This window comes from Geotrypetes seraphini, chromosome 6 (genome assembly GCF_902459505.1).
Source record: "Geotrypetes seraphini chromosome 6, aGeoSer1.1, whole genome shotgun sequence".
Classification (NCBI taxonomy): domain Eukaryota; kingdom Metazoa; phylum Chordata; class Amphibia; order Gymnophiona; family Dermophiidae; genus Geotrypetes; species Geotrypetes seraphini.
The window spans coordinates 225,364,482-225,380,147 of NC_047089.1; the positions used below are offsets into that span (position 1 = coordinate 225,364,482).

Sequence of the window (15,666 nt, forward strand, 5' to 3'; positions counted from 1 at the left end):
CCCTCCGAGCCCCTCTCCTTGCGTCTGCTGAAGAATCGAAGCAGCTTTGTATTGCGGGATGAGGCCATGAGATCCATCTCTAGCAGCCCCCAACGACGGACTAGCAGATTGAAAGCTCGAGCAGACAACTCCCATTCGCCTGGATCTAGAAGATTTCTGCTGAGGAAGTCCGCTTGCACATTTTCGTGACCCGCGATGTGCGCTGCTGATAGAAGCGGAACATGCATCTCCGCCCACCGAAACAGCCTCATTGTCTCTTAGGCCAACTGAGGACTCCGGGTACCCCCCTGACGATTGATATACGCCACTGCCATGACACTATCCGAAAAGATCCTGGTCGGACGGTCCTGAATCAGGGGCTGAAAAGCTCGCAGCGCAAGTCTGATCGCTCTCAACTCTAGCAAATTGATTGACCACTGGGCCTCCTCCGAGTACCACACCCCCCGCACTGAAGCTTGCAGGCACTGGGCCCCCCAGCCCAGAAGACTGGCATCCGTTGTAATCACAACCCATTCCGGCGTAGCTAACGGCATTCCCCGCCAAAGATGCAACTCGTGAAGCCACTACATCATGCTGCGAGCCGCTCGAGGACTCCATGGGAGACGCAAATTGTAGTCCAGAGATGCCGGGGACCAACGAGAAAGGAGAGACTGTTGTAAAGGTCTCATGTGGAACCGAGCCCAGGGAACCACCTCCAGAGTCGCCACCATCGAGCCCAGAACCTGTACATAATCCCAAACCCGAGGTCTGGGCGACCCAAGCAGTTTTCGAATCTGAGACTGCAATTTCTCCCCCCGATCTCGGGGTAGAAATACTTTCCCCAGACAAGTGTCGAACCTCACCCCCAGATGCACCAAAGACTGGGACGGGGACAGAGAACTCTTGGGAAAGTTGACGATCCACCCCAACGACTGCAGGAGAGAGATTACTCTCTGAGTTACCGACAAACTCTCCTGTCTGGAAGAGGCGCGGATCAACCAGTCGTCTAAGTAAGGGTGAACCCGAATTCCTTCCTTGCGTAGAAAAGCTGCCACAACCACCATCACTTTGGAGAAGGTGCGGGGAGCCGTTGCAAGGCCAAAGGGCATTGCTCGAAATTGATAATGCTGGCCGAGAATCGCAAACCGCAGATACCTCTGATGCGGAGGCCAGATTGGAATATGGAGGTACGCTTCCTTGAGATCGAGGGACGTGAGGAACTCTCCCGGCCTTACTGCCGCAATAACAGAGCGAACCGTCTCCATACGGAAATGGCGAACACTGAGAAATCTGTTGACCCTTTTGAGGTCCAGCACCGGCCTGAACGACCCCCCCCCCTTTTGGAACAATGAAGTAAAGGGAATATATGCCGTGCCCCACCTCTTCCGGAGGCACCGGCACCACCGCTCCCAGATCCAGCAGCACCTGAAGAGTAATGCGGACCGAGTCTCCCTTGGCCGCCCCATTGCACGGGGACACCAAGAAAGAATCGCTGACGGGCGAGGCGAACTCTAACTTGTACCCTTCTTGAATAATGCCCAACACCCACTGATCTGACGTGATTTTGGCCCACTCCGCTAAGAACGCCGACAGCCGTCCCCCTAGGGGAAAGGCGGAGGGAGCCAAGACCCCGTCATTGTGAAATGCGATTTGCCTGGGCACGTGCTGGCTGACCTGAAGAGGGTTTCGTCGTATGAAAGGAACTCTTCTGCTGAAACCTAGGTCTCGAAGAAGAGAAAGAACCAGATGCGGATCTGAAGACAGGTTTACCGGACCTGTACTTCCTCACCTCCCTGAAACGTGTTCTAGACGACAAGGACTTTAAAGGAGGCCTAGGCCTATCTTCCGGTAATCGCTGTGTTTTGGTATCCCCAAAATCTTTCACCAATTTATCTAGATCTTCTCCAAACAATAAACCCCCTTTAAAAGGGAGTTTCACAAGCCGAAGCTTGGATGCCGCATCTGCCGCCCAATGACGGAGCCACAAAGATCTGCGAGAAACAACCGAAAGGGCCATCTGCTTCGCAGAAGCCCGAATCATATCATATAAGGAGTCTGCCAAATAAGCCAAACCCGACTCCAAATCAGCCAGTTCCAAAGGGACAGAACCCCCAGACTCCAAAAAATTATCCGCCATCCCTTGAGACCACTGCAGACACGCTCGCGCCGCATAAGAGCTGCAAATCGCAGCCTGTAAGGTAACTGCAGCAACCTCAAAAGACATTTTCAGTGAAGATTCAATCTTCCTATCCTGTACATCTTTCAGTGTAACTCCCCCTTCCACCGGCAAGGTAGTCTTTTTAGTCACCGCTGCTACCAGAGCGTCCACCCTGGGCAACCTAAACTTCTCGAGTTCGGTCTGATCAACCGGATACAAGAGCCGCATGGTCTTAGCCACTCGTAGACTGGCCTCCGGCGTATCCCATTGTGCCGAGATCAGCTCCTGCATGGCTTCATGCACCGGAAAGGACTTAGGCGGCCTACGTGTTCCTGCCATAAGGGGGTTACTAGACACCTTAGTGTCTTCCTGAGAGATGTTTAAACCTTGCAATGCCTTTGAAATTAAAGAAGAAAGCTCTTCTCTATGAAAGAGACGGAGAGCGGAAGGGTCATCCACTTCCTGACCCGGGGGATCCTCTGCTTCCCAATCCAAGACTTCACCTTCCTCTAACGATTCAGGAAGAGAAAAAGGGGATACTGGAAACGTATCATCTGCGTCTGCGGTCGCGAGTCTGCGTTTCTTCACTACTTGCGCCTGCCCTGGAGACCCCACAGCACCCGCAGTTGGTCTTGTACTATTATAATTCACAAAAGAAGTAGAAGGCACAGGAAGAGACGGACAGGTCACAGGCACCGGCTGAGCAGGCTGAGAGCTCTGCAACATGAAAGCCTGGTGCAACAGCATAATAAATTCTGGAGAGAACGAGCCCGACCTAAGCGATGCTGAACCGCCCTGATCCGCGCCTGGGAGCGGAGCCGCGACTCCTTTTAACGCTCCCGGCTCCCCGACCGCCGCTGAAGTCCCCTCAGTCGTGGACGAGCCCTGCAGCAAACCCGAGTCGACCTCGAGAGCCGGGGACCTTGAACGTGCTTCCCTGACACGGGAAATGGCGACATCACACGCCTGCAAAAACGCATCCTCTGCCGGTGTGTCCGAACAACCGGCAGAGCAGAAGCCCGACAGTGTTCTGCGCTTCCCACAGCGCGAACACCGCTGACTAGCCTCTGCCGCCATCCTTCGTTCTGGCCAATAACTTTTTTTTTTTTTTTGTACACGCGAAGAAAGTCGCCGCGCTAACGCCTCCCCCCAATCCAAACCGGCAATCGGAAACGACACTCAGAACACCGTCGACAAAGAGCAAGAAGAAATCACTCACCCCCTGATTTTCCGACCGCCCCACCGGACGCCAGGTAACAGTTGGTAATTAGACTGAAAGCCGACTTCAAAAATCGACACGGCTCAGCACAGGCAGGAAGAACGTTTTTTTTTTTTGTTTTTTTTTAACTGGAATGAAGAAAAATCTTGCAGCGTCCAAGGAAAACCCCTCTATCCACCGGAGGGGAGGGTGGGGAAGGGACCTGGGAGGGCCCAGGTGTAGCCCCCAAAGCCGGCACCGCTCAGCCAGGCACCCCTGTCCTGCTGAAGAAAGCTAGTCCCAACAGAGGCATACAACGGAACACCAATTCACCCGGAACCAGCCAAGATCCAGGAGCTAGAGAGCTAGCTCCACCCCTGCTGGGAGATAGAGCAAAACTGAATCAACAGGAGGAACACCAGGCTATAAAGCCAACTGTTAATCAGTTTCTCTATCTCCACCTGCTGGTCGATGTGAGCTATACCCAATAGTCTCTGGATTCATCTGCTGCTTTGCTAAGGAAATTGTTGTTTATAATCACGTTTTGCGTTAGTTGTATTGTATTCATTTTGTCAAATATTTCACATTATAATTTGAATATTGTACTTTTTATTAAGCTGTAAAAAAATAATTTCATTCACCACTATAAAGTATCTTTATTTGAATCCATTTACAGTGTTATTGCTATAATTAAATACCCGTGCAACGCCGGGGCATCAGCTAGTATTACATATCACCTTTGATAATTTGATTACCCTCGTTTTTTTGAGAGATAAAAATTTATAAACAAAGCCCTGCCAGCTGAACATCTCTTTCTCTAGTTCAGCAGCCAGAACTTTGATTTATAAGGAAGGCATAAGCTAAATATTGCAGTACTGAGGCTTATATGGATGCTGCGGGGACAGTGAAGGGGCGGTGAAGGGGACGGTGGGACGGGGACCCTCTCATTGGGGTTCCGTAATGCTGCTATTCTTTGAGAGGCTGGAATGTTGCTACTCCTTGGGTTTGGGCCAGGTACTAATGACCTGGATTGCCATCAAGAGAAAGGGCTACTGGACTTGATGGACCATTGGTCTGACCCAGTATGGCTGTTCTTATGCTCTTACATGTGCCAAGTAAAGGACAATCAAGCCATTGTAACATCACTGATGACGTTGGCTCTGAGGTACTGTGGAATGAGGCATTATGACATCACAGTCTCAGCTCTGGAATGTTGCTCTCATTGGGATTCTACAATCTTGCTATTCTTTGAAATGCTGGAATGTTGCTACTCCTTGGGTTTGGGCCAGGTACTAGGGACCTGGATTGGCCACTGTGAGAACGAGCTACTGGGCTTGATGGACCGTTGGTCTGACCCAGTAAGGTTATTCTTATGTTCTTATGAATATGCCCGATCAACGCACAACTTAGGCACAGGCATTTAGACCTGGCTTTCATCATCATAAATGCCTGCGCCTAAATGTTAGTCACGCAGACGGGCAACTACACATGATTGTATAAACTGCATCTAACTCTGAAGGTGGTTTATAGAATTGCGCCAAGCTGCAACCTCTTCACGGCCGGATTTTTTTAGGCAACATATTTAGAATTTACCCCTTTGTGTTTTATTTGACAAATACTTACCTTCACCAAACGCATCTTCTAAGTTAAAGCCGCCATCTGAAAGATTATAAAATAAAAGTTGTAAAATATCACTCTGAATTTGTACGGTAAAATCAGATTTCTTCATTTAGTGATGCCAGTGGAATTATACAATTGGTTTTCTCTTACCATAAAGACATCTAAAAGGACAAGCAGCTAACGCAAGATTAGTGTTTGTTTGCAAGTCTTTCCCAATAAATTCCTTACTAAACTTCCCTTCAGAGCAGAGGCCTCATTACAAATGTATACAGCATATTTAGAATAGTCTGGCTTTGTATATTAAAACAGAATTGTTGCATTTTTCCTTCCATAAACCATTAAACATTTCTCTTTCATAAGAATTTTTAACTATGGAGAACTGATGATGTCAAACACTGTACAGTGGAACCTTGGTTTACGAGCATAATTTGTTCCAGAAGCATGCTCGTAAAGCACAGTTACTTACCGTAACAGGTGTTATCCAGGGACAGCAGGCATATATTCTCACATGTGGGTGACGTCATCTACGGAGCCCCGGCGCGGACAGCTTTTCAAGCAAACTTGATTGAAGTTTCAAGTTTGCACACTGCACCACGCATGTGCATGCCTTCTCGCCCACTAGAGGGCGCATCCCACCTCGTGGTCCTCAGTTCCATAACTAGCAAGGAAGCCATCCCCGGGGAGGCGGGCGGGTTGTGAGAATATATGCCTGCTGTCCCTGGATAACACCTGTTACGGTAAGTAACTGTGCTTTATCCCAGGACAAGCAGGCATGATATTCTCACATGTGGGTGACCTCCAAGCTAACCAAAACAGGGTAGGTGGGAGGATGGCAATTTAGGAAAACAGATTTTGCAAAACTGACTGGCCAAACCGGCCGTCACTCCTGGATAGAGTGTCCAGACAGTAATGAGAGGTGAATGTATGAACCGAAGACCAAGTGGCAGCCTTACATATGTCCTCCATCGGAGTGGATCGGAGAAAGGCTATCGAAGCTGCCATTGCTCGGACCTTGTGCCCCGTGACTCGACCCGGGGGAGGAAGGCCAGCCTGAGCGTAGCAAAAGGAAATGCAAGCGGCCAACCAGTTAGACAGAGTGCGCTTGGAAACTGGGTGCCCTAATCGATTGGGATCGAAGGACAAAAACAATTGAGAGACCTTCCGATGAGACCTGGTGCGTTGAAGATAATATGCCAACGCCCTCTTACAGTCAAGCGTGTGAAGCGCCGTCTCGCCAGGATGGGAGTGGGGCTTCGGGAAGAACACAGGAAGGACAATGGACTGATTGAGGTGGAAGTCAGAAACAACTTTAGGTAAAAACTTAGGGTGGGTGCGGAGAACCACCTTGTCGTGATGAAAGACAGTGAAAGGAGGGTCCGCAACCAAGGCTTGCAACTCCCCAATCCGCCTGGCGGAGGTGAGGGCGATCAGAAACACCGCCTTCCAAGTCAGAAATTTCAAGAGGGACTTGTTGAGTGGCTCAAAAGGGGGTTTCATCAGTTGAGCCAGGACCACATTCAAATTCCACACGACAGACGGAGGCTTAAGAGGGGGACAAACCCTGAGTAACCCTTTCATGAAGCGTGTCACCAAGGGATGGAGAGACAGAGGGCGTCCATCCAGAGGTTGGTGGAAAGCAGAAATCGCACTGAGATGAACCCGCACCGAAGTGGTTTTCAAGCCAGAGCGCGACAGATGGAATAAATAGTCCAACACCGAGGATACCGGAACTGATACCGGATCCAGGTGAAAAGACGAACACCAGGTGGAAAACCTGGTCCATTTCTGCGCATAGCAAAGCCTCGTCGAGATCTTGCGGGAGGCTTCCAACACCTCCCTCACCGATTGAGACAGGTCCGGAGGAGTCAGGGAACAAGAAACCAAGCTGTCAGGTGCAATGACTGCAGATTGGGATGTAACATGGATCCTTGACTCTGAGACAGCAGAGAAGGAGAGACAGGCAGGGGGAGAGGCTCCCTGGCACTGAGCTGGAGTAGCAGGGAGAACCAGTGCTGACGCGGCCACCGAGGTGCTATGAGAATCATCGTGGCCGTGGACGATTTTAGGTGTACCAACGTTCGCATGATCAGAGGGAACGGGGGGAATGCATACAGGAACCTCCCTTGCCAGTCGAGTAGGAAGGCATCCGCTTCCAGACGGTCCCGCGAGTACATTCGAGAACAATATAGTGGTAGTTTGTGTGTCTCCGGAGAGGCAAACAGATCCACCTGTGGCGTTCCCCAGCGAGCGAAAACCTCGCGCAGAACTGCTGAGTGTAGGGTCCACTCGTGCGGTTGCAGAAGTCGACTGAGTTTGTCCGCCAGGCAATTCCGTTCTCCTTGGATGTAGACCGCCCGGAGGAAGATGTTCCGGGAGACCGCCCACTCCCAAAGGCGAAGAGCCTCGGAGCAGAGGGGCCAAGACCCCGTTCCCCCCTGCTTGTTCACATAGTACATTGCCACCTGATTGTCCGTGCGGACGAGGACCACCTGGTCCTGCAATATGTGAACGAAGGCTCGAAGTGCTAGGAAGATGGCCCGCAGCTCTAGCACGTTGATATGACACCGACGGTCTTCTGCCGACCACAGGCCCTGCGTGCGGAGACCGTCGAGATGGGCTCCCCACGCGTACTCCGAGGAGTCCGTGGTCAGGACCTTGCGAAAAGGCGGAGTGCGGAACAGTAGCCCCATGGACAGATTTGAAGAGTCTGTCCACCAACGCAGCGATTTCCGCAAAGGCGGAGTCACCGAAATGAGGCGAGACACCGGGTCGCACTCCTGACGCCACTGGGACGCGAGGGTCCACTGAGGGATCCTCAGATGTAGCCTCGCAAACGGCGTGACATGTACCGTCGAGGCCATATGGCCCAGCAGCATCATCATGTGCTTGGCCGACACCCTCGATAGTTGAGAGACCTGGCGGCTCATCCGTACCAAGGCTTCCAACCGCTGGGTCGGCAGGTAGGAGCGCAGGCGCACCGTGTCCAGCACCGCACCTATGAATTGAAGAGACTGAGTCGGCCTCAACTGAGACTTTGGAAAGTTTATCTCGAACCCGAGGGTTTGCAGGAAGGCAATAGACTGTCGGGTCGCTGAGATAACCCCCTCCCTGGTCGGGGCTTTGATGAGCCAATCGTCCAGGTAAGGGAACACATGGAGTCCACGTGACCTCAGGGCTGCCGCAACCACCACCATGCACTTCGTGAATACTCGTGGGGACGCGGCCAGACCGAAGGGCAGTACCCTGTACTGGAGGTGGAGGTCCCCCACCTGGAATCGTAAGAATCTTCGGCAGGCGGGGTGCACCGGAACATGGGTGTATGCTTCCTTCAGGTCGAGGGAGCACATCCAGTCCCCTTCCTCCAAGAGAGGATACAAAACCGGGAGAGATAGCATTCGAAACTTCTCCCGGGCCAGGAATTTGTTGAGCTTCCTGAGGTCCAGTATGGGGCGCAGGTCCCCGGTCTTTTTTGGAACCAAAAAGTAGCGGGAGTAAAACCCCGTACCCCACTGGTCCTTGGGGACCGGCTCGACCGCCCGAAGCTTCAAGAGGGCTTTGGCTTCGGTTATAAGGGTCGGTAGCTGCGAACGGTTGCAGGGGACTAAGCTTGGGGGACTGTCCGGTGGCGAGGACACAAAGTTGAGCGAGTAGCCCTCGGAGACGATCCGGAGCACCCAAGCGTCTGAGGTAATCCCGGTCCATGCCTCCCGGAAGGACCGAAGACGGCCCCCGATAGGAAGGGGTTCCTGTGAAAGTGCGGAGGGGAACCCGCCCCGTCCGCTCAGCCCGTCAAAAGGAAGGCGCGGGCTTAGAAGGGCCCTGCGCCGGGGCTTGGGTTTGTCCCCCTCTGCCTCGCTGAGACGGACGTCTCGGAGGCGGTCTCGAGAAAGCCGGGGTCGATTTCTGAGGGTATCGACGCGGCGGAGGCCGAAAGGGTTTCTGCGGCGGGGGCCTAGGTTTGGGGCGGACCAGGGATGCTAGAGAGCGCTCCTGCTCCGACAAGCGCTTGGTTGCCGCATCCAATGACTCGTCAAATAACTCGGACCCCACACAAGGCAAGTCCGCAAGGCGTTCCTGCAGGTTTGGGTCCATGTCGAGGGTGCGAAGCCAGGCCAAGCGGCGCATGGCCACTGCGAAGGCCGACACCCTCGAAACCAGCTCAAAGGCGTCGTACACTGCATGGAATAGGTACAACCGCAATTGAGACAGGTTGGACATAAACTTATCGAATCCTGCTCTTTGGGAGTCCGGTAACGAGTTTCGATATTGAGGAAGGTCCTTCACCATGCCACGCAAATAGGAGGAAAAGGTGAAGGCGTAATTTAGAACCCTGGTGGCCATCAGGGAGTTTGAATAGAGGCGACGGCCAAACTTGTCCAGGGTCCGCCCCTCCCTGCCTGGTGGAACCGCCGCAGAAACCCGTGAGGGCTGTGATTTTTTAAGAGCAGACTCCACCAGAAGAGACTGGTGTGAGAGCTGCGCCTTATCGAACCCTTTAGGGGGAATCGTCCTATACTTCGATTCCATTTTTGAAGGTACAGACGTGACTGTAAGAGGGTTTGACAAGTTCTTCAGCCAGGTTTGCAGAAGGACACTGTTGAGAGGGAGTCTAGGCACCTCTCTAGGAGGAGTGGGGAGGTCCTGTTCCTCCAAAAATTCTTTGGAATACCGAGAACCTACCATCAGGTCAATCCCCAGGGCTTGGGCCATGTCCTGAACGAAGGATGAAAATGAGGACGGCCTAGCCTGGGGAGACGGGGTTCTCGACCGCCCCACCGAGGAGAGGGGGGAGGCCTCATGGGAATAATGAGGATCCCTAACAGATCCCGAATCCCAGGATCCCCTCTCGAGGGCCCTCGAGGGGGAAGGGGAAGTTATCCTCCTCGCAGAACCCTTGGGTGAGGACCCCGGGGTTCGTGGGACACTCTCCCGTTTCCTCGGCGAGGCGGCCCGGGAAGACTTCCCACGAGGTGAGCGGAGGAGCCTCGGGTTGTCGAGGCGCAACTCCGACACCTGCAGCGCCTCGCCCCCGAACGACGAGGAACGGTCGCGCCGAGGCGAGCCTCGGGGCCGCTTAGACTTCCTCGATCGACGCCCCGTCCGAGGTCGCGTCGAGGGCGAGGCGTGCCTGGAAGACCCGGAGGAAGAGGAGGAAAGGCGGCGCACTCTGCGCAACTTTTCTTTGGGTCTTACACTCCGCTCAGGGGGTTCCCCCGAGGTCGAGGTCCGGGGCGGGGCCGAGACCGAGGTGAACGGGGCCACAGTACCCGAGACCGAGGTCGCCGAGGCCGGGGCTCCCGTGGTCGAGGGAGCCGAGGCCGGGGCCTCCGAGACCGAAGGCGCCCCGGCCGAGGTCGAGGCCGCCGGAACCGCAGCACGTTGCAACACTTCCAGGGCTCCCGACAGCTCCGATGAGATCAGAGCTCGGAGGAGATCCTGGAAGGCCGGAATCCCCACGAAGGTGGGGAGTTCCGAGTCCGGGGCACACTCCCTGGAGGGCGACCTCGGTCTCGAGTATTCCCTCGGGGTGTGCGGAGTCGAGGTCCGATGCGGGGCCGGGGTCGACCCACCCGCCTTGGCCTGACTCGAGGATGGCTTCTTTGCTGAAGGGGATGGAACAGAGGACTTACTCGAAGCTTGCTTCACTGACGACGCCTTCGAGGATGAGGGCCGAGGCGAGGCCGAGGCCCCCGAGGACGCCGAGGCCGAGGTCAAGGCCGGGGCCGAAGCCGAGGCCGACGTCGAGGCCTTAGGCGGCGCGTCGACGGCGAACAATTCCGCCATTCTGGCCTTACGGCGACGGAGGGCCCTGTTTTGGAAGGTAGCACAGCGATCACACGACTCTGTCGGATGTTCGGGCCCAAGACAGACAATGCACCACCGGTGAGGGTCAGTGATGGAAAGCAACCTCTCACACCGGCTGCACTTTTTGAATCCCGTAACAGGACGGGACATCCACGAAGAAAAAGAAGAAGGCCGGGAACGTACCGACGTCCCGCGGCCACGGCTTCCGGGAGCCCCCGGAGCCCGACGAAAAACGAAAGACTTTTTTATTTATTTTTTTTTTTTTTTGAAAGGAACCGAAAAGAAAAACAGCACCGCGAACTAATTCGATGGGGAAACCAAACAAAACGCGGCAGCTAGAAGGCAAAAACACTGGAGCTCAGATCCACAGGGCTTTCTTGCTCCGCGGAAAAAATTGAACTGAGGACCACGAGGTGGGATGCGCCCTCTAGTGGGCGAGAAGGCATGCACATGCGTGGTGCAGTGTGCAAACTTGAAACTTCAATCAAGTTTGCTTGAAAAGCTGTCCGCGCCGGGGCTCCGTAGATGACGTCACCCACATGTGAGAATATCATGCCTGCTTGTCCTGGGATAAATCAAGTTACTCGACCGAATGAATGGAAACTCGCTTTGATTCGTTCTACCGCCTCCTCCCCCCCCCAAGGCTACCAGTGCTGCTCCATCAACCCCTCCCCCCCGCTCTAACCGGCATCGCACCCCCCGAACCGACATCGCAAACCCCCCCTGCGAACGCCCCCCCCCCGCGAGAACCTCATCGCACCCCCGTGCTGGAAGCGGCATCTTCCCGCCCTTCCTCCCAAACATGCTCCTTACCCCATCTGCTGGTTGTACGAGTGAAAGAAAGCTCCCGCCTCTTGCCTGGGCTGGGCCTTGAGCATCTGTGCAAGCTCTCATTCTCTCCGAGAGAACGAGAGCCAAAAGGCCTTGAGCATACGCAGATGCTCAAGGCCCAGCCCAGGCAAGAGGCGGGAGCTTTCTTTCACTCGCACAACCAGCAGATGGGGTAAGGAGCATGTTTGGGAGGAAGGGCAGGCGGATGCCGCTTTCAGCACGGGGGTGCGATGCGGTTTTCGCGGGGGGGCGTTCGCGGGGAGGGTTTGCAATGCCGGTTCAGGGGGTGCGATGCCAGTTAAGAGTAGGGGGAGGTGCTCATGTATCGGAACATGCTCAGTTTGCGAGACAAAAGTTTGCTATGTGTTTTGCTCGTCTTGCAAAAGACTCGCAAACCGGGTTACTTGCAAACCGAGGTTCCCCAGTAGTTCTAAATTGTAACTTTACAATGATTATATTGGCTATTTTGCTGGGAGCCACTGTGGACCCTTTTTGAGATGACGTAGGCAGCAAATGCTCCAGATTAGATAAATGCATCGTTATCTCTGTTTCCAGTGTGTTTGAGATAAGCCGTAGAAGACGACACTTTTTGGATTCTTGTATGGCTCTTAATTATATTTTGAATATTTCCCGTCATCGTTCTTTTATGTTGATAAGAGTGGTGTATGTTATGTAGATCAGCGAGACAAACATCGACTTTAATTTACTCTGAATTGCATATACAATGTACAAGGGTGTGAATCTTTTGTAAAGGCGCACCCTTGTGCTTTTTTAAAGGCCTTCAAAGTTTTAGAAGAACACATTTTCTAGCAAGTCCACAAGTATTTTTATCTGCACAATTGGCACCTTATATATACTCTATTTGAAGTACAGTGCCAGCTTCTAGGATAGAAAATGTTCAACAAGTCTTTTTACCCAGGGAAAGTTATCCTCCCTATATTTTATTAATTTTTTTTTTAATTATTCTACTAGAAGGGGGAATGCTGGAGTCTCCATAGTCACTTTAATTAATAAAAGTTGAGGGAGGACCTTTGTGCCTAAACATTAATTGTAGGAGGGGGGAAAAACAAAAGGTTCCCCTAGGAATCTCTAATAGCCTAGCATTGGTTTTGAGGAGCCCTGGAGTTTGGTTCCTAGCCAAGGACTCTTATTGCTGCAAAGATTAGGTTAGGTTAGGTATGTTGTGGGAAAAATTCACAGGTAGTTGTGACAAAGTTCACAGGTCAAGGATCCCATGGCTAGATGCACTATAAACGGTCTTTAAGACAGTGCGAGACACTGTGGGCCAATTTATAAATAGCGATCCATGCAAATGAGTTTTGCGGAGGGCAATCGTAATCTCATCCGATCATTTGCTTAGAAACTACACACACACACACACAATACCTGCCCTATTTAAAAAAAAAAATAAAGACAAGTAGAGCGCCCCCCCTCGACAACCCCAAAAAGAAAAATAGAGACAGGAGGGATGTTCACTCCCTCTTGCCACCATCATGAACCCGGCCCCCCCCCCCAAGCTAACCCTGCCAGAACTCCCTCCTCCCTGTAGTTTAATAAAAATTGGTAGAAGATATGCCCACTCCCCTCCTGCCGCTGCAAACCCCCCCTCCCCCCGTACTTTACAAAAAAAAAAAAAAAAAAAAGTCAGGAGATGTGCATATTCCCTCCTGCCACCGTAAACCCCCCTGGGTCTACCCCATATCTCTACATGAAGACAGCAGAAAGGATGCCCAATCCCTCCTATTCTCAGGCCCACCACTCCAAAATGGTAGGCTTCCCCCTTCACGGTGCATCCTGACTGGCTCAAACATCTAAGGCTTCTCTCAGGCGTCTGAGCCAATTTGGGCCTTAGGCTCTCTGCCCATGCATCTTGAGATACAGAGGGAGGAGCTTAAGGCCCTGATTGGCTCAGACGCCTAAAGCCCCTCCATTAGGCATCTGAGCCAGTCAGGTTCTTAGGCCCCTCCCTGTGCATTACAGGATGCACCAGGAAGGGGAAGGCCTGCTATTTTGGAGTGGCGGGCCTGTGAGCAGGAGAGACTGGGCATTCCTCCTGTTGTCTTATTCATGTAGAAGGGGATGGTACGGGATGGGGGGGTGTTGGAGGCATCTGGTGACAAGAGAAGTGGTCATCCCTTCTGTCTCTATTTTTGCTCCAGGGGTGTCAGGAAGTGCCATCATCTGGGGGGGGGAGTGGCTTAACTTTTTTTATGGGCCAGATATGCATGTGTTACACACACATCTGTGCCCATAGGAAAAAACATGTCAGACCTGTTGGTAATATTTACCTACACCTGTCAATTTTTTTCGGGTTGGTATTAGCAATCTGATTATGGCATTGCAATGTTAGGCCATCAATTGGATGGCTCGTTTTAATATTAATGACCTCATTTTAATAGTAATGAGGTAATTTGCATGTCAGAGTCAGAGAATGAACAAATGCACGGAAAACCATGCGGTGAGCAGTTTTGAACATCGGGATCTGAGAGACAGGAAGAGATAATGGTTACTGCAGATGGGCAGCCTGAATGGGCCATTTGGCCTTTATCTGCCACATTACGTTTGAGCATTTACCTTGTCAGCCTGTACTAAAAACCTCTAGTGCTATTTAGTAAAACCCATAGTTTCTGCACAGAATTTTGAATTTTTTTGCGCAAAATTCTGCCAGGAGTAACTGTTTCTTTCACATCTTTAGAGGGGAGTCCTGCCTTAATCCCTCCAGTGGTCATCTGGTCAGTCTTATAAATGGTTTTCAAAAATACAGTAGTGATTTGGACATTTGGGTGAAAAATAAAAACCACCCATCCATTTTGCTGCTTTGTGGATGTTTTTCTGTTTTGAAAGCGAGCTCTTTTATGCCTTGAAAACACACAAACAGATTAATGCGAAGGCAATCTTACCGTCTTTTGGCTTCTTAGTTGGAATTGGCGACTTAGTAGTTGCTGTGATGGGAGAAGAGAAACAAGAATTATAACTGCACAAAGCTTAAAAAAAAGGAATTCATCAGCTTCTGAAGAACTGTCAACTTATAGCTCTAGATTTTAATACAAATATACCCCTTTTACTATACTGCGGTAGAGGTTTCTACTGCAGCCTGGAGTGCTAAATGCTCCAATGCTGCGCCAACGCTCACAGAATTCTTATGAGCATCGGAACAGCGTCAGAGCATTTAGCGTCCCAGGGTGCAGTAGAAAGGTTGCAGCTTAGTAAAAGAGGGCTTATAAAGACCAACATTTTAAACAAAATATATATATACTAGTCTTTAAGCCCGTTACATTAACGGGTGCTAGAACATATGTGTGTGTGTCTGTCTTTTTTTCTCTCTCTCTCTCCTTAGCCGCTTTCTTTCTTTCTGCCTTTCTTTTTCCTTGGCTGTCCATCACCACCCCTTGCCTGCTCCCCCTGTCCATTTTCCCTTCCTTTTACCTCCACTATGTCCACCACCACCCCTTCACTGCTCTCCTTATGCAGCAGCAGCCCTTCTCCCTTTGTTTTACCTCCCCCCTGTCCAGCAGCACCTCTTTCCTTCTCCCCCTGTCCAACATTAGTCCTCCGTTCTTTTTTCTTCACCTCCCCTGTCCATCAGCATCTCTTTCCTTCTCCCCCTGTCCAGCAGTAGGCATCCCTTCCTTTTTTATCCTCCCTCCTCCTTCTTATCCCTATGATACTCTTACCTTGCTCTGCCCCTGATCAGAGGTTCCCGACAGCTGCCCAGTTGCACCCATTAGAAAAGTTCCCACTGCCGCATCCCGCACCCCTCCTGACGCGGCTCCTGCTGTCCTTTCTGTCTGTCTCTGTCCCTGGCCCCCTTTGCCTGTCTGTCTTTCTGTGTATCTCCCTGACCCTGTGTCTTTCTTCTTTCCTTTCTGTCTCCCTTCCTCCCTCTGTCTGTCTGTCTGTCCAAAGCAGCATTCCATCCCCCTCCCCCCACACCAGTTCCCTGTGCACCTGCCCCTGTGTCTTTCTTATTTTCTTTGTGTTTCCCTTCCTCTCTCTGTCTGTCCAGCATTCTATCCCCCTCCCCCCACACCAGTTCCCTGTGCCTTTCTTATTTTCTTTGTGTTTCCCTTCCTCT

At 52.0% G+C, this 15,666-nt stretch overlaps 1 protein-coding gene across 8 annotated transcripts in view; it reads right to left on the reverse strand.

Moving 5' to 3' along the window:
• Positions 1–15,666, reverse strand: part of LOC117362176 (CD99 antigen-like) — a 161,698-nt gene that overhangs the window by 86,719 nt on the left and 59,313 nt on the right. For all 8 annotated transcript variants that reach the window (XM_033948126.1, XM_033948124.1, XM_033948122.1 and 5 more), the window contains 2 exons: positions 14,492–14,533; positions 4,959–4,994 (listed from right to left, as the gene is read on the reverse strand). In XM_033948126.1, the coding sequence (XP_033804017.1) occupies positions 4,959–4,994; positions 14,492–14,533 (78 nt within the window). The remainder of the gene's footprint in view (positions 1–4,958; positions 4,995–14,491; positions 14,534–15,666) is intronic.